At 40.9% G+C, this 20,048-nt stretch overlaps 1 protein-coding gene across 1 annotated transcript in view; it reads left to right on the top strand.

Annotated features, from left to right (window-relative positions):
• Window positions 1-3,933, top strand: part of LOC124594700 — an 80,637-nt gene extending 76,704 nt beyond the window's left edge. The window contains exon 2 of the mRNA XM_047133068.1: window positions 3,307-3,933. Coding sequence (XP_046989024.1) covers window positions 3,307-3,933 — 627 coding nt within the window. The remainder of the gene's footprint in view (window positions 1-3,306) is intronic.
• The last annotated feature ends 16,115 nt before the right edge of the window (window positions 3,934-20,048 follow it).

Raw genomic sequence — 20,048 nt, 5'->3', positions numbered from 1 at the left:
AATCACACGGGTATTAAAACAAATCCGCTAAATTTCGATTATGCGATAAGTCAGACAAATTGGAACGATTACATAGATAATGTTGTGGGTAGAGCCAGCCAAAGACTGTGATTCGTTGGCAGAACACTTAGAAGGTGCAACAGGTCTACTAAAGAGACTGTTTACACCACGCTTGTCCGCCCTATTCTGGAGTATTGCTGTGCGGTGTGGGATCCGCATCATATGGGACTGACGGATGACATCGAAAATGTACAAAGAAGTTCAGCTCGTTTTGTATTATCGCGAAGTAGGGGAGATAGTGCCACAGACATGACACGTGAATTGGAGTGGTAATCATTAAAACAAAGGCGTTTTTCGTAGCGAGGGGACCTTCTCATGAAATTTCAATCACCAGTTTTCTCCTTCGATTGCGAAAACATTCTGTTGGCACACACCTACAGAGGGAGAAATGATCATCACGATAAAATAAGAGAAATCAGGGCTTGCACAGAAAAATTTAAGTGCTCGTTTTTCTCGCGCGCCGTTCGAGAGTGGAACGGTAGAGAGACAGCTTGAAGGTGGTTCACTGAGCCCTCTGCCAGGCACAGTTGTGAATAGCAGAGTAATCACATAGGTGTAGACGTAGGAGATAGTAGGCCTACCATCGGATGCACTAGATCGTGGGACTTGCTAAAGCTCAGTAATTTGACAGAAATATGACTGCACACACTTATTTATCGATTAGCTGCCGTTGTTACATATACAGCAGAACAAGGCTGGCCACGAAGAACGTATTGCCCAACGTAACAGAGGTCTCCATCATCGTGGGGTAGGGCGCAGGTGTTGATATATTCATTCCTCGCATTCCGTTGATACACAGTGATTTTTTAAGTATGCGCCTCGATTTAAAGCGACTCCAGTTTCCCATGCGGCTTGTATTTGCTGTATCGACAAGGCGCAAGGCCCGTCACTTTGGCCGGTAGATATAAAATGTCCCGGCAACGCCGAGCATTGGAGCTAGTCGATTATATTTGTCTGGGGTGTAACGTTGTACGGAAGTGGAACTTCGACGGTAGACTGTTCAGACAGGAAGAAAATTGGTGTTGAAATCTGGTAGTGCAGAAGAATGATGGAGGTTAGAGAGGTTGATCACGTAGTTGATGAGGTTGTGAGTCGTGGTGAAGAGGAAAGAAATTCGTGAAATAGCTTGATTGTAACAAGAGATCGGCTAATTAACACACCCTGCGTGATCAAGGAATCGTCAGTTCGCTAATGGACGGCAATGTGGTTGGTAAAAATGACAGAGGGTGGCCAAGGAAGCCAAGGACTACAGGAAGCATATTCAAGTAGAGGCAGGTTGCGGTAGTTATGCAGAGATGGAGAGGCTTAAATAGGATAGACTTGTGGAAAGTTGCATCTAACCGGTTTTCCGACTTAAGGTCACATAAAAGCCCGTAATTAAGAACAATGAAATTGAAATGTTAAAAAACTAATTCAGCTCAAACCGCTAAGGATAGAGACTTGAAATTTGCAAAGGCTGTTGCTCATACTATAGACGTCATTTGGTAATGGACTGTTTGCCAGTTTCATCCATAACGGCCTGAAGCAGGAGAAGAAAGCTTTCTGTGAAACATTTCGCTATTAACGGAATTTTAATGTTACAATTATGAAAACCGATATTTGATTTCTCAGTCAGAAATTCAGTCAATAATGTGGTGAAATAGTGCCTAAAAGTTAATTTTGAAAATTAACAAATTGAAAATCATTATTAAAGGACTACAGAAGCATTTTTAAAGCTACATGTATGAAAATTAGTATCTGATTTCTCGGTTAGGGAGAAAAAATGTGGCTGAGTGTTTTTGGGAACTGTGGACACATTTCATTATGAAAGCATTTTTAAAGTTATATCTAAGAAAATTTGTATTTGGCTTCTCGGCTAGAATTAAAAAAAATCGTGTTCAGTGTTTTTGGAAATAGGAGATGAAAATTTTTATGAAGGTATTTACTTACATTCAAACATGTTTAAAGGTACCTCAATGGAAACTCCAGGATAGAATAATGACAATATTACGAAAGGTTTGATTGCTACTCACTATATAGCGGATATACTGAGTAGCACATGGGCACAACAAAAAGACTGTCAAATGCTTTCAGCCAAAAAGGAATTAGACAGCATTCGCGCACACACTCACGCAACCAGCTCACACACACACATGACCGAGGTGTCTGGCTGCTGGGGCCAGTCTACGTCCCACTGGTGCAGGGAGGTCCCATTTCTGAAAAACAGGGTAAGCAAGATTTTTGGGTATTTCTGTGAATATGTAACGGGCTTTTCTCTTTTTCCTTTACGTAGTCACAGTGAGAGGTTTGCGACCTGCAGTAGTAGCAATTCTGTACACACTTTAATTGGAACCTTCGGCGCATCAACGCCCAATGCATGACTATGTAATAAGTGGTTCTGTTGATTTATGCTGTCTGACGTTTATGGCTGCGCCAGTGGGCGATACTTGAGTGACGTTGCTTCTCTAGACCACAAGGCAGTCGTCCGTTATACAGTGAAATCTGATACGATCTCTTTTGCCGGCTTTGGGGGCCCTATTTATATGCACCCTGTTGTAGTTTACACGGCCTAGGTGCCCTATAGTCACCCACTTGTAATGCTGAAATGGCGTCCAGGCTTTCGTTAAGACAACTGGTTACCAAAGGGATGGACGTACTGACGACTGGTGCCAGAGTGGGTGGTTCAAATGGTTCAGATGGCTCTGAGCACTATGGGACTCAACATCTGAGGTCATCAGTCACCTAGAACTTAGAACTACTTAAACCTAACTGACCTAAGGATATCACACACATCCATGCCCGAGGCAGGATTCGAACCTGCGACCGTAGCGGTCGCGCGGTTCCAGACTGAAGCGCCTAGAACCACTCGGTCACTCCGGCCGGCAGACCGGGGGAATGCTGCAACAGCTGCTTTGTGCGATCTGTGGCCGCTGTGCAGACATCAAGTAGAGACCTAAAAGTTCTGGCTAGTGGGCATTGAAATCGAGGAAGGACATCAGTCGTGGACAGAATCTTTCGTTGTGGTATTTCGAAACGTAATGTTTTTTCTATGCTTTATAATCATCGGACCAAAGACTCTTCGTCTTAGCATATTAGGTTAGTCTCTAGAAGTATTATTCTGGAAATAACTCATTTTCTCCAAGACTGTGTCCCTTTCGGTACCGATCGACTGAAATGTAAAAACAGTTTTCTAAAATGTAAGTATTCTGGCACCACATTATTATATGGAACAGGTGTTGGAGCCCTGTTTCGCTCTGTCGGTTTCAGAAGCCACTGCCTGAGGAGGACGGGCACCGCGGCAGCGGCCGCACTCTGGCAGGCCAGGTGCTGTACCTGTGGGTGGCCGGGCTGTGGCCCCACGGGCGGCCGGCGCTGCACCTGCTGCACGCGGCGCTGGTGCAGCTGGGCGCCGCCGCCTACGTGGCCGTCGGTCTCATCAGCGTCCACACCGCCAGAGGGGACGTGGACGACGTTTCGCACACGCTGATGCACACGCGCGAGATCGTCGCTGGGACAGTCAAGGCGGGGCTCTTCTTCGGCTACAGGCAGTCCTTTTACCGGCTGGTGCGAGATCTGGATCTGATGGTGTCCGAGGACTGGGACCGCCCCGAGCTGGAGTCCGCACGGCGCTGGGCCCGCCGGATGACTACGTCACTGACTGCCTACATCTACACCCTCATCCTGCTGTGGCTGCCGGCGCCGCTGATGGCCGCTGGCGACCAGAAGCTGCTGCCCGTGGTGCAGATCCACGGAGTGGACTGGTCGCTGTGGCCCGGCACGTACGCCGCTCTCTACACTCTGCAGTGTGCAGTACTCCTCACTCAGGTCCCCATCGTCGTCGGCCTGGACTGCTTCTTCGTGGCGGCCATGCTGCACGTGGGAGCCCTCCTGTAGCTGCTGGGGCAGCGCATCTCTGGACTGCGGCTCTCTGGCGACAGTGCTGTGGACCTGGCTGGCGATGTGGGTCTTAAGAGACAGCAGATGATGTATGTGGAGCTCCGTGCCTGCATCAGACGCCACCAGAAAATCACAAAGTAAGTGTCTATAAACGTCGCTTCACACATTATGGAACAGAACAGGATGGAATGTGATGGAACAGAACAGCAAAATATTCTACATGAATTTAGGCATCCATATAGGCCATGAACAGAAGAGGACGAGACTGAACAGAATCAGAGTGTCAAAATTTCTCGGGAAGAAAGTTGGCATTTACTCGTTTGGGGTGGAGGGGGGGGGGAGGGAAGGGAAGAGGGAGGGGGGTTGGAACATAACAACATAATTGGAAACATACCACGTGTATTTTGAATCGACAGTGTGCTTTTCCGTAAACCACTGACTGCCTTACCTTTCCTTGGTTCCTCACTTAATAAACTTGATAAACCATTTTTTCAGAATTCTTTTGCAACTGCCTCTGCACTGTTGTTAGTGAGGTGAGGCTGTGAAACTTCGCTGTGTTTAGGCAAAAGAAGGAAAGTTTGACATCACAATAAGAGAAATGTAGGTGTGGAGAATACCCCACTTAATATTTACAGAAAAACGTGAGTATAGGGTAGAGTTTAGGATGGCACTTCCCCTCCAATGCTCGGCATTTCCCCTGCAGTGCCTGCCAACCACCACCACTACCGCTCTCCCAACACGTGCCTTGTCATCTGCGCACCTACAGCGGCCATGGTATTCTGCACACACTACAGCATCAGAACTTGTTATAGTGGTTGATTTCATGATTTTAATCTTTACTTCATTATTTGCTTTCTAAATGTCCCAAGATAACTTGGATATTTTTCCATTATCCTTTCACAGAAGAGACAAGACATATGAAAGCAGATAATCACTTAGGATTTACAATACCTGGATCAAGAAGATTCCATACTGTGCTTGAATAAGAATATAAAGTGATGAAACAGTCTTCATCAAATGATCTTTTCTTAGTGTGAAATAAATCAGCTCTGTTAAAGAAGAGAAATGCGTTTTTGATATTGAAACTTCTTGGGAGATTAAAACTGTGTGTTGGACCAAGAATCGAACTTGTGACCCTTGGCTTTTGCAAGCAAGTGCTCTACTGATTGAGGTAACCAAGCACGACTCACGACTTACACTTAATGCTCTACTTCCGCCAGTATCTTCCAATCCTTACAGAAGTTATCCTCCTTATCTTGCGAGAATAGCCCTCCTGTAAGAAAGGATATTGCGGAGACATGGCTTAGCCACATCCTGGGTGATCCTTCCACAATGAATTTTCGGTCTGCAGCAGAGTGTGCGCTGGTTCAAACTTCCTGGCAGATTCAAGTAGCTTTAATCTTCCAGGAGATTTCAGATCAGCGCCCACTTCACTGCAGAGTGAAAATTCATTCTGTTTTTGACGTTATTTTGTATTCAGCAAACAAAACAGAATAAACTTTGTCGAGGATATGCGTTTTGATTTTTTTCTTTGACCATTAATAAATTTCGTCATTCCTAGTTTCCTGATTCTGATTTTATATTCCGGCATTTCGTATCATCGATTGTATCTCACAATGTGACTTTAATCGTTACATATGAGGCTAATCGTAGCAATGTCGTTCGACGTCCCATCTAGAGTGAGGATACATTAACGTCCACTTCCGAACAGCTCCATTGTGTAGTTTCTTTTCACTGAAACGTAAATTGAAGTCTCTTGTAAATGGGAGATTACACGCATCATCAATCGCACTCTTGATAAATATCTTTCAAAGAAAGAAATAAAAGATGCCAAACACCCAACTTCGTTACATGATATTATTCAGACTATCTAGTGAAAATAAGTAAAATACCACCATCGTAATAAAGGACGCTTCCGAAAATTCGATAGTGAAATCGTAATCGAAGCTTGTGATTCCGTAGCAGCTATGTGTGAAGCCTGTAGCAAATTCAGTAATCAGATCTTTGCGAAAGACCTGAAAAAAGAAGCAGCTATAAAATGCGTGTCCTGTGTAAAAGTACAATAACAGAAACCTGCCATACAGTATCTTGTCGGTTAGTACGGTGTTGAAATAGGAAATAGAACATATTTCAGATATTAAATTCTGCGTTTAAAACTACGTGAGCGCTTAACCCAAGCTGTTGCCAAGCCATGTCTCCGCAATATCCTTTCTTACAGGAGCGCTAGTCTCACAAGGTAAGGAGGATAACTTCTGCGAAGACTGGAAGGTACTGGCTGAAGTAGAGCAGTAAGTGTAATTCGTGAGCCGTGCTTGGATACCTCAAGCAGACTCGTAAAACTTGTCAATCTCGTAAACCAGTCATGTGGTACTGGAAATGCTCAAAGGAAAAAAGAAGGCACTCATCGATTAATTATCTGCTAGAGTCCCACGACCACGATACGCACGCAGCCTACGCTGTCGATAAACAGAGCACATCCGTTTTCTAAGAGGGATAAAATAATGGACACAAAGTAAACAGATTAGTTTTTCAAGCGTCCGTATGTTGTTGGATCTTATAGCATTGTCTACTTCTGGGACTTGCACATTGTATATACAGTTTTAATGTTCAGCTTATTCTAAATCAAAACGAAATGGGCTGGTAGAATAGTACCGTCTCTGTCTCTAATTTCAAGATAACAAACCATTTCACAAGTTTTATTGTCATTCAATGAACTTTCTTCCACTTCATTAAATGATTAATAAATTAATTGAAGTAACTTTGTTGTTATTGTGGCCTTCAGGTCGAAGACTGATATGAAGCCGCTCTCCATCCTAACCTATTCTGTACAAGTCTCTTCATATCTGAATAACTGCTGAAACCTATATTCATTTGAATGTGCTTACTGCATTAGAGCCTTGGTCATATTCTATTATTTTTATCCCCACATTTCTCTACATAACCGAATTAGCTATTCCTCACCGTCCCAGTATGTGTCCTGTCAAACAGTCACTTTTTTTGTCAGATTGTGCACGCATTTCTTTTTTATAGAAATTAATTCAGTACCTCCTTATTAGTCATTCGATCTACCCATCTAATCTTCAGCGTTTTTCTCTAGCACTACATAACAAGATCTTATATTCTCTTATTTTCTGAATTGCTTATCGCCCACGTTTTACTTTCGTGCAAGCTTACACTCCAGAAAAATAACAAATCTTTTTTCTCAGAAATACTTTTCTTCTTGTTGCTAGTCTGAACTTCATAACCACTTAGCTTCACACATCACTTAATTTTCTACTAGAATATCAAAACTCATCTTCTCGTGTAGCATTTTCTAATCTAATTCCATAAGCATTAGCTGTCGTAATTAAACTACATTCTGTTACGTTGTTATTGGTTTGTTGATTTTCATCTTTTAACCTTTTTTAAAGACGCTATCTATTCCGTTAAACGTATCTGCCAAGTTCTTTGCTTCCTCTACCAGGATTGCCCTTTTTTTTGAGTCATCAGTCTTCTCACTGGTTTGCTGCGGCCCACCACGAATCCCTCTCCTGTGCCGAACTCTTCATCTCGAGAGTAGCACTTGCAACCTACGTCCTCAACTGTTTGCTGGGTTTATTCCAGTCTCTCTCTTCCTCTAAAATTTTTCCCTCTACAATTCCCTCTAGCACCATCGAAGTCATTCTCTGATGTCTTAACAAATGTCCTATCTTCCTATCCCTTCTCTTTGTCAGCGTTTTCCACATATTCCTTTCGTCTCCGATTCTGCGCAGAACATCCTCATTCCTTACCTTATCAGTCCACCTAATTTCAACATTCGTCTGTAGCACCACATCCCAACTGCTTAGATTCCCTTCTGTTCCGGTTTTTCCACAGTCTATGTTTCACTACCATGCAATGTTGTGCTTCTAACGTACATTCTCAGAAATTTCTTCCTCAAATTGAGGGCGATATTTAATACTAGTAGACTTCTCTTGGCCAAGAATGTCTTTTTTCCAGTGCTAGTCTGCATTTGATGTCCTCGTTGCTCCGTCTGTCATTTGTTAACTTGCTGCCTAGGTAGTAGAATTCCTTAACTTCGTCTACTTCGTGACCATCAATTCTGATGGTAAGTTTCACGCTGTTCTCATTTCTGCTAATTCTCATTACTTTCGTCTTTCTTCGATTTACTCTCAACCCATATTCCATTGTCATAAGACTCCACTCAGCAGATCATATTATTCTTCTTCGCTTTCACTCAGGATAGCAATGTTATCAGCGGATCAAATCCCTGATATGCTTTCAGCCTGCATTTTAATTCCACTCTTAAACCTTCGTTTTACTTCCATCATTGCTTCTTCGATTTATAGATTGAACAGAAGGGGCGAAAGACTCCATCCGTGTCATACATTGTTTTTAATCCGAGCACTTCGTTCCTGATCTTCCAGTCTTATTATTCACTCTTGGTTCCTATTCATATTGTACGTTACCCGTCCCTCCCTGTAGCTTACCCCTATTTTCCTCAGAATTTCGAGCATCTTGCACCCTTTGAAATTGTCGAACGTTTTTCCAGGTCGACAAATCCAGTGAACGTGTCTTGATTTTTCTTTAGTTTTGCTTCCATTAGCTACCACAATGTCGGCATTGCCTCTCTGATGCCTTTGCCTTTCCTAAAGCCAAAGCGATCGGTGTTTGACACATCCTCAGTTTTCTTTCCCATTCTTCCGTGTATTGCTCTTGTCAGAAACGTGGATGCACCAGATATTAAGCTGATTGTGTGATAATTCTCGATCTTCTCAGCTCTTGCTGTCTTCGCAATTGTGTGGATGAGAATTTCCCGAAAGCCTGATGGTATATCACCAGTTTAGCACATTCTACACCCCAATGTGAATAGTAATTTGTTGCCACTTCCCCAAATGACGTTAGAAATTCCGATGGATTGTTATCCATCCCTTCTGCCTTATTTCATCTTAAGTCTTCCAAAGCTCTTTTAAATTCTGCTTGTAATACTGGATATCCTACCTCTTCTATATCGACTCCTGTTTCTTCTTCTATCACATCAGACAAATCTTCTACCTCATAGAGGCCTTCAGTGAACTCTTTCCACCCATCCGCTCTCTCCTCTGCGTCTAACAGTGGCATGTCATTGAACTCGTAATGTTACCTCCCTAGATTTTAGTATCACCGAAGGTTGTTTTGGCTTTCCCAAATGATGAGTTAGTCCTTGCGACAATCGTTTCTTTTTCGATTTTTCACATTTTTCCTGCAGCCATTTAATCTTAGCTTCCCTGCGCTTCCGATTTATTTGATTCCTAAGCTACTTCTATTTCTGTATTCCTGAGTTTCCCGGAACATTTTTGTACTTCCTTGTTTCACCGATCGACTAAAGCACTTCTTCTGTTACCTATGGTTTCTTTGCATTTGCCTTATTTGTACCTACATTTTTCTTTCCAACTTCTGTGATTGCCCTTTTTAGAAATGTCTATTCCCCTTCATCTGTACTGCCTACTGAGAAGTTCCTTATTGCAGTACCTATAGTCTTAAAGAGCTTCAAGCGTATCTCTTCATTCCTTAGTACTTCTGTATTCCACTTCTTTGAGTATTGATTCTTCCTGACTAATCTCTTAGTCTTCTTAAACTTCAACATACTAGATTGTGATCTAAGTCTTTATCTGCTCCTGGCTACGCCTAAACAATCCAATATCTGATTTCGGAATTTCTCTCTGACCATGATGTAAACTAACTGAAATCTTCCCATATCACCCGATCTTTTCCAGGTAAACCTCCTGCTCTTGTGATTCTTGAACAGAGTATTCGCTGGTACTTGCTGAAATTTATTACAGAACTCAATTAGTCGTTCTCAGCTCCCATTCCTTGTACCAAGCCCGTATTCACCCGTAACCGTTTCTTCTGCTGCATTCCAGTCCCCCATGACTACTAGATTTTCATCTCCCTTTACGTACTGCATTATCCATTCAATATCCTTATATACTTTCTCCGTCTTTCGTTTGCGACGTTGGCATGTATACCTGAAGTATCGTTGTCGATGGTAGTTTGCTGTCGATTCTGATGAGAATAACCCTATCACTGTGAAACGTCCCCTTTAAACAATAATACAAGACTGTCCTTTACCTGACACACAATATTTTTTAGCGCAACGCAATCTGACTTTCAAAAAAATCCCTACGAAAGAATGGCCCTGACTAACATTAACCTATACGTTTCACAAATCACTTACCTCACAAAAATCTTCGCTGCTCAAGCTACTGCAATACAGCGAGCGCCACTACTGCCAGCTAAATAAAAGATTCAAACTACTGAAGGCACTAACTACTGATAGGGATAGTTAGCAAATGAAAGATATTAATAGAGAACAAACAATGTATTTACCTTGATATCATCATATATAAATATAGCAGTTCATGACAAATTTCAAAACTCCGCCATCTCTCTCCCCACATCCACCACTGCTGGCGGCTCACCTCCAACTGCGCAACGCTACGCGCTGTTCACAGCCAGCTGCCTAACACTACAATGGCGAGTATTACAACAATGCAAAGCAGCCACAGACTGCACACAGCACAGCCAGTGATTTTCATACAGAGGTGGCGTTACCAATAAAAAAACCTAAACAGCCTACTTACATAGAGAAAACATAAACAGCCTACTTACATAGAGAAAACATAAACAGCCTACTTACATAGCCCCCATGCTCCCCACAAAAAATTTTACAAATTTTTTTTTTGGGCAGTGGCCAATAATGATTTGATAAAATTTTTCATAATTACAATAACAAAGAAATCAAATGCACACACTTATTGATACAATGTTGGTCAAAAGCTAAAATTGTCTCACAGTCCATAAAGACAGTCCTAATCGTACATAACAGGAGAATAGCAGTGTTTTTCTCAAAGTCTGAGCAGTAAAAGAAAATGCACACGGAAGTAGTGGATTTCCATGGAGTCTTGAAGAAGCAGTGTTGTCCTCCCAACGGAAAGACAGTGCTGGCTCTTGACATGCATACAGGTAATGGGCCACAACAGAGCAAACCCACAGCAGAGTCAGTCGTAGTTTGGAAGAATATTGGTAGGTAGGTCATCACAGAACAGACCCACTGTAGTCCTGGTAGAGATTACGGTATTGGTGGGCCACCAGAGGTGCAGACCCACTGCAGTCCTTGTAGAAATAATGGTATTGGTAGGTCATCATAGATGCAGACCCACTGTAGTCCTTGTAGAGATAATGGTATTGGTGGGCCACCAGAGGTGCAGACCCACTGTAGTCCTGGTATAGACGGCCAGCAGCCATCCGTTGCGACTGTGCAGGTGCACAATCACCATCGAAGATTCTTGCAGAGAATATAGCAAGTCCATAAACCACCACTTGTGCACTCAGAAAGTTTTTCTTTTAATTGTCCTTAGAACCAGCAATGCTGTTATCCAGTCCCTTGCTGAATTACCAACACACGTGCAAACACTATCAGTCCCTACTTCTCACATATTGTCCATATACTATGACCAACAGAAACGTGTGCAGTGAAATGTAACTAACAAGTTAATAATATCATGAACTGGTGACAATTACAATTTTATAACATAAGAATACAATAACAAAGGTACAAAATACATCATTAAAAACATAACAATATAGATAACATTTGTAGTACAGGCTTTACAAAAGAATAGAAATAGACATATACATCAGTGTTACAGGAATTATGACATGAGTACATACATAGAAGATCAGAATAACTTGCGAAACATCAACTTCACACATGAGCATTTAAACAGAATGAATAATGTCTAACATCTTTACAAAGTAAATAACATATTATTAATGCCAATTATATTTGAGGATAACAGTATTCCTCATCATAGTGAATGTAGCTTAATATTAAAAGAAGAAAAAATTCTATGAAACTACACAGAGACAGGAAGAAAACAAATACACAAGGGTACACAAACACGTACTGGGATAACACAAAAGGAAAGGACAGGGTTCGTTTTCAGTGTAACATTTGGTACTGCAGTCCAACCTAAAACTTCATATATCTTTCCTTTTATTTCATCTGTTGTATCCACCAAAAAAATTCTATCTAAGCATGCTTTCTGTATTTAAATGTTCACACATTTCGTACCTCAACATTTATTTCCAAGAAAATCCTACCTAAACCTGTTTTCTCAATGCATTTCTTCCAATTCATCGCAACTCATTCTCTTAGAGGCTACCCCCTCTTAAGCTGACTTAAATCTACTGAGCTCAGATGCTAAACTAAGGGACGAGGCAATGCAGCATCACATAACAAATCAACACAAACAGCAATGCAAAAAAATGCAAATTGGCAAAGCTAGCAGCATAAATGAGCAAAAGTCAAATTCAATAACACTATGCCTGGCAAACAGCAGCAACTTATACCTAAACATGACATAGCGCAAGCAGAAAAAATATTACACTAAAATGGCCATGTCTAATACCTATGTCACATCTTAACATTAGAGTGATGCATCACAAAAACTTACGCTAGTAGATAAGTTACCAAATCGTAAAAAAATTATTTATGCAATTCCTGTGAAGGGAAATTTCTTTTTGTGCTCCCTCATTTGTTTTGGATGGATCATAAAATTATTTACTGGATCTGTAGGCATAAAATATTTATATTAGTACATATATTAAATTTTATTTTATCCATTGCTGCAGTGCAGCTAGAAACTTGATATTAAACAAAATGTGTAAATAAATACATAAAGCAAGCCATATGGCATTTTTCTTAACTAGCAAGACAATAGCTGTGAAATGTTTCTCATCGTTTCATTAGGCATTTCAGTAAATATCATAAATTACGAGCTCCGCAGTATGCTTTCAACAAGGAGATGTCAGTAGCGCGGACAATGGCCTTCCCTTTCTTTTTTTTTCTACCTGTGCTTCTGACGAGGCACTCACACTAATGGCTTGTTCTCCAGACGTCTGACACACCTGGGTGCCCACGACGCATTATGTGCAGGTGGCCACTTAACTTTCATACGGAAATATTTACGACAGCAGTTTCCGCTACAGTGACAGTCATATATACAAAATTTCACAGGTCGAGAATTTACTTTGCAAATGTGTAGAAACAAAATCCTATGAATATAACAGTGTCCAAAAAAAAATTCGTCAGCATTGTGATACAGTCACACATTTACACACATTTAATAACTCTTAAAGTACGATTCTTGGTTTCCAACATACTTTTCATAAATCAGAGTCCCTAAACACTACTCATTATTCCTTACCTCATTATACATATACATATTCGTCGACACTTCTTCAATATTTCATCATGAGAAATACGTAGCATAATAAACATTCCTCAACAACATAATACACATCGTCATCGTAATAATAACATCATAACACTTCAGTCAAATCTCAAAATCGTCGTAGCTTCCTCCAATAATTTCTAAGCCTAAAAAATTCTCTGCTCATATCAATAGTGTCATCTGCCTCAAACGTACTTTAAAAATCATGACCCCATACGAAATACGTCATTCAAAGCTCTCATAGTATCACAATGATTCCGAAAAATATGAGCGTTTCTCAAAGTACAGACAAAATACAGTTTCATAAGTGTGAAGTTACCCAACTGTGTAATTGTGTAAACATGTGTCACTGATGTAGTAAAAAAAAGTTTATCTCTCAGTTAAATGATCAGATAGCTGTGTAATTCTGTGTTAGAGAAATATGGTACCGATGTGTAAAGTTGTATAAGCAAATACCATATCAGCTAGGGTTCCTTGTGGTTGCCACACACATGGTACACAAAGTAAGCGTATACCCCCCTGAGGATTAATGTAATTATACCCTCAGGTGTTACAGATTACAGGAATAGAATGAAATATATCACGGAAAACTTTCTTTGTAATTCAAAAATCTTGAAAAATAAATGGCTTAAGTACAAAATCTCTCAAATGCGTGTCCTGTAGCGCTAAATGTGCGTCTTGCTGTAAGATAATTCTGTGGGAGTGTCGTACTTATCGTCCTCCGAAAGCCAAGTTCTGCAGAAGTCAATGTACTTACCTCATGATAAACAAATGTGAAATGCTTTATGTATAGATATCTTAGTTATTACGCTTATTGCCGTGATGAAGAAAGCACTGTGCTGTAACGTATTGTTGTGCTACAGAAAAGACAATCTCATTGTTGCTGTACCACAAAAGTTACTACTAAAACATGTTTTACTTTCCAGAAGAATTCAGAAAAACTGTGCAGATATAAAACAGATACACTGCAAAAGCAACATTGTAAATTGTCACTCATTAGTAGCGTCGTGATAAAACCGTGTAGCTGTCACATAAACTAACCTCTGTGTCATCTGGTATCTCTCAGAAAGCACATTAATTCAGAATGTATTTTCAAATAAACCAAAATGTTGCATTAAAATCTCATTAGCAGTACTGGTAAATGTTCTAAGTATGTGAGCCTTATAGTCGTTACGTAATTGTGCAACAAACAAGCAAGAATGTACACACACAATAACACTGTGACGTCTGTTCACTATAACAATGCATTCGTCATTTCTGTTTAAATAAGTTCTCTTGGTTCTTGATTGGATATTGTACTTCAAACATTGTTGTATGTTAACAGTTTCTTAAGCATACTAGTAACGTGAAGTGAAACGTTTTATGGCAAAGACAAAGTTAAAAAGCAGATTATCTTTCAATAAACGGTTTTACATGTGAAATATGGTGTAAACCTTTACTCTTCCTAGTACGCAGAGTTTCAACTTTAACGCAATTATCATGTGGTATATGTCGGTGAGGAGTGCTAAAATTTTTTCTCAAGGTTAGCGTCTATGTTATTTTTCCCTGAGCCAGCCGGCGCAGGTGGTTGCCTGCTGTGCGAGTCATTGTCTGTTCCTTTGTTGGCGCGCGTCGTTATTGGGATTTGGAGACCTAACTTCTACAAATTCACCGTGACGAGAGGGCCCTGCCCTGTTTAAATCCCGCCAGTTCTGATGCAATTCAGGTCTGTCGTTACGATCATATCGTCTGTCGTCATGTCGGTAGATGCCATAGTTTCTTTCTTGTCGGTCACATGGTGGAGAATTTCTCCCTGAATCGTAACTGCGCGCTGGTCCGTTGCGTCTGAAGTTATTCTGCCTCCCTTGATAGTATTTATTTTGGTTCCCATATTGTCTGTTTCTCTTATTGTCTCTGTGATAGTCATTACCACGGAGAGGTGATCTTTCCCTGTAGTTATTACTACTCTGCCAACGGTTGTCATATGGGTGGTGTCTGTTTTGGTCACGATTTGTGTTGTGAGAATAGCCTTGTCGTGTCCAGTTATTATTTCTTTCATCGTGGAATTGTGACAGATGTGACCTGTAATTGTTGTGCTCCTGTTTCCGCGTTCCCCGATTGTCAGTGTCAATTTCCAGTTCTTGTAACAGACCCTGAAATGCTTCAATGTCATCTTTGCAACGTCCTGCTAAAATAATATGTCGTAAATGTTCAGGCAATTTGAGTAAGCAAATGCGGATGAGTTCTGAGGGGCTGTATGGGTTTGAAAGATATTGATTCTTATGCAACATGTCTTCAAAATATTTGACAAGACTGGAAAATTCAGATTGTTCAAAGTGTTTCATCATCATGATGCTATGTTTTACACGGTCTTGTGTAGCTTGAGACCAATATGCTGAGAGGAAGGCATGGTAAAACTCTCCCTCACTGTGGCAATCGTGAATTACCGATCGCATTCTTACAGCTGGTTCATTCTCCAAGTAGCCACACATAAATTCTAATCTGTGTTCTAACGACCAGTTGGGAGGAAAACAATGAGAGAATTGATGGAGCCATGCTTGTGGATGAATGTCGTTGCCAGAATTCTTAAATGTTTTGAATTTACGTGTAGTAATGAACAGCTTATAGTCAAAATCATCATGTCGGCAAGTCGCATGTCGGTCATTGTTACGTCGTTTCGGCGGTTCCATCTCAAAATTCGGCGTACCTTGCCAACTTCTTTCACAATTTCCGAAGTGCCCTGTGTTGTTATTTTGTGTCTGTTCCGTATTTGTATGTCCCTCTTCCCGTATTGGGGCGCGAGTGTCCTCTGAAATACGTAATTCTTGTACTACTTGTGCCAACTGATCTTGCACTTCGCGGATTTCTCTTTTGTACTGTGTATTGATTTGATTTTGATTTTGTTTGAATTTTCTAATTTGTTCATACTCTTCAGTGTCCACGAAGGCTACAGGTGTTGTGTCATTCAGATCATCATCTACCTTTGTAGATAAGTTAGTGAATTGATCCGAAAGTTCGGCTACTTTATCCGATAGTGAAATCATTTCCTCTCTATGTTTTTCTGAACCAAGTTTCAGAGTGTCCATTTGTGTTGCAATCGTGTCTACTGTGACCTTTAAGTTTTCCTGAGTTTTTGCAAGTTGCATAACCGTATCGGTAGATGCAACTGAGTCAAATTTTGCTTGCAAGGTCTCATGATTTTCATGAACAATAGTTTGCAGTTCTTTTATGGCTGCTTCGTGATTCTGTAGTGCATTTTCATGACGCGAAAAAATAGGTTGGAAATGCTCACAAATTTGTGTTTTTACGTCATTACAGACTTTTTGACATTTCGATTCAATGTGATGTAACTCAGCAGTTAAATCCTCACGTGTTCATTCAAGAGTTTGCTCCAATGAGTCTAACTTTTTAAGATTTTGTTCCATTGTGTCTAACTTTTCAAGCTTTTGTCCCATTTGTTGCATTAATTGTAATAACAATGCACTGGTGTCTGAAACATGTTCCTCAGTGCTTTTCGGCAGTGAATTTACACCGGAAACATTCACATTTTGACAAGCAGAAAATGTGTCTTGACTTATTTGAGAAAACGGTGAGGATCCAAAACCTGAATCTACAGTATTTGCGAGATCGTGTCGTGTCATTTCGGCTTCCTGAGGCGAGCTATTGCCGACCGATCGATCGATAATGCTTCCTTCTTCACTAATTGTTTCACTGTCCACGCCATTGTTTGACGCCCGCTCCATTTCCCTGTGCACAGTTACCAAATTACTACTTTGAACATTACTAAATTCATTACTCGGTGGCGCTAACACACTACTTTCATTTTCACTGTCATTTCTCAGTTTACTTTGGAGCCTAGTATTACGTTTTTCACACGCCATTATTGTCACAGTATTTCACACGACAACACAGAAAAACACAATTTGAAGAGCAAAAATAAGAGAACACATTAACATAACACTGAAAATAATATCTAGTTAATTACAGCTGCGAAATACTTGGTGCAAATCTATATGCATGCCACAACTGTTTTACTGTACAACAATGAAAGACTGCAACTACAAAGGAGATTTTCTCTACAATTACGCGCTAGCAATAAACAAAATCTACACTAATTACACAAACTACAAGAAAAAATCAGAAGATTCCAGTGAGGTATCCTAGGCTAAGGGTCGACATATGAAACGTCCCCTTTAAACAATAATACAAGACTGTCCTTTACCTGACACACAATATTTTTTAGCGCAACGCAATCTGACTTTCAAAAAAATCCCTACGAAAGAATGGCCCTGACTAACATTAACCTATACGTTTCACAAATCACTTACCTCACAAAAATCTTCGCTGCTCAAGCTACTGCAATACAGCGAGCGCCACTACTGCCAGCTAAATAAAAGATTCAAACTACTGAAGGCACTAACTACTGATAGGGATAGTTAGCAAATGAAAGATATTAATAGAGAACAAACAATGTATCTACCTTGATATCATCATATATAAATATAGCAGTTCATGACAAATTTCAAAACTCCGCCATCTCTCTCCCCACATCCACCACTGCTGGCGGCTCACCTCCAACTGCGCAACGCTACGCGCTGTTCACAGCCAGCTGCCTAACACTACAATGGCGAGTATTACAACAATGCAAAGCAGCCACAGACTGCACACAGCACAGCCAGTGATTTTCATACAGAGGTGGCGTTACCAATAAAAAAACCTAAACAGCCTACTTACATAGAGAAAACATAAACAGCCTACTTACATAGAGAAAACATAAACAGCCTACTTACAACTGAACTGTTCACAGTAGCACACTATCTGCCCTATCTTCCTATTCATATCGCATTCTACTCCTGTTGATATTCCCTGTACTCATCTGACCAGAAATCCTTGTCGTCCATCCATTCCACCTCACTGCCCGCTACTGTATCTCGATTAAGCCTTTGCATTTCCTTTCTCCCTACCACGTTCAGGTTTCTTGCAGTCCACGCACCGACTCTTAGAACGATACCCTTTCGTTTGTTATTCATTCTTTTTAACATGATCACCTCCCCTTTGGAGTCCCCTCCCGGATATCCGAATGGAGATATCATAAAGACAATTTTTCAATTACAGGCCACATGGGCAGCTTCCCACCCCAAGGGCAAGAGAGTGCCCTAAACCACCGTCCGCTCCTAACCCTCTTTGGCAAGGTCGTTGCCAGAATGAGGGTGACTTCTTATGCCGGAAGTCTTAGGCGGCCAATGCTGATTATTAATCAAAATTTAAGCAGTGACGGGGTCCCAATCCGAGACCGAGAACGGTTTCATTACTAATCAAAGATCCGCAGGTTCATCTCGAAATATGTTATCATTTGCGAACCTCAGTTTTTATTTTGGCTCTGTGGACCTTAATTTCCTTACCCACTCATTCCTTGATTTCCGTTACTGCTAGGTTATCGTAGATATTGAATTACATGGAGGATAGGCTGAACCCCTGTATCACTTCATGCTACATTTTAATGTCAAATGGTTCAAATGGCTCTGAGCGCTATGAGACTTAACTGCTGAGGTCATCAGTCCCCTAGAACTACTTTAACATAACTAGCATAAGGACGTCACACACATCCATGCCCGCTTTTAATGTCCTTATTGTTCACTAAACTGGGTGAGTCACTAACTATTGCCACCTACAATAACTCCGAATGTATGATAGTCGCTGAAAAGTTTGTGGGACAAATGTTGTATGGGGCAACGGGGGTCATTATGTCGTTGGTTTTTTGCTGCTAGGTGGGGTCGCTTCAGAGATACGAAGGTCAGCTTTGTTTTTTTAAATGGGATGCTATAGTTTGGTGCTTATTTTCTGATAGCGGCTATCGAGATGAATCCAATGGCGTGTAACAATAAGGTTTTTGAAGGTCAATGATGGTCATAAAGGCGGCATGAAAGTTCATTTACAGAAGGTGTTCGAAGTGATGACCATTGGTATCAATGCAGTGCTGCAATATTTTCATCATGGACTGAGTGTTAGTCCTTATCACTTCGGCCCTTATCGAAGCACATGCTCTGACAATTCTCTCTTGTATATCGTGCAAATAGTAAATATTCGACGAATGCGGTGTATCCATCTAACGTGCCATTGACAGGCAAACACCAATCGACGGTTTCGCAATACAATACTAATAGGAACGCTGAGACTAGTATCGTCGAATCAAGTGAATGTGAATGATGTATTTCTTTAAAGAACAAGTCGATATGCTTCTCATTTACGGAGAATGCCGACGAAATTCAGTGGGTGCTAGAGACTTACACACTGAAAGATATGCTTAACGTTCTCACCCTACGTGTCGTACATTTAAGTATGTGTATGATAAATTGAGGACAACAACGCATCGGAAGGAAAATTACTAACGAAGAAACGGAAATTGGTATTCTTGCCACTGTGGTCGGAGATCCTTGTGTTAGTTCGCGTCAAATCGCAAGGGAATCTCGCATGAGCCAGAGTAGTAGTGTTCGTGTTCTGCATCGTCATAAATATCATCCTTACCATATCAGTCTCCACCAAGAATTAACTGGTAACAATTGTACGCGTCGCATTGAATTTTGCCGATGGGCTCACCTTCAGATTTAGAGGGATGACACATTTATTAATTTGATTTTATTTACCAACGAGGCTACATTCACGAACCATGGAAATGTTAATCCGCAAAACATGCATTATTTTGAAACTGAAAATCAGTATTGGCTGCGGAAAGCTGCACATCAAAAACCGAGGTCGGTGAATGTATGGTGTGGCTTACTGGAGGCCAGAATTATAGGCCCCCATTTCATCGAAGGAAGTCTTAATGATAGGAAGTACACCACGTTCCTGCAAGAAACGTTAGATCTGTTATTGGGA

Source organism: Schistocerca americana, chromosome 2 (genome assembly GCF_021461395.2).
Source record: "Schistocerca americana isolate TAMUIC-IGC-003095 chromosome 2, iqSchAmer2.1, whole genome shotgun sequence".
Taxonomy (NCBI): Eukaryota; Metazoa; Arthropoda; class Insecta; order Orthoptera; family Acrididae; genus Schistocerca; species Schistocerca americana.
The sequence above is the reverse complement of the archived record's forward strand: the minus strand, read 5'-3'. Positions and strand labels throughout refer to the sequence as shown.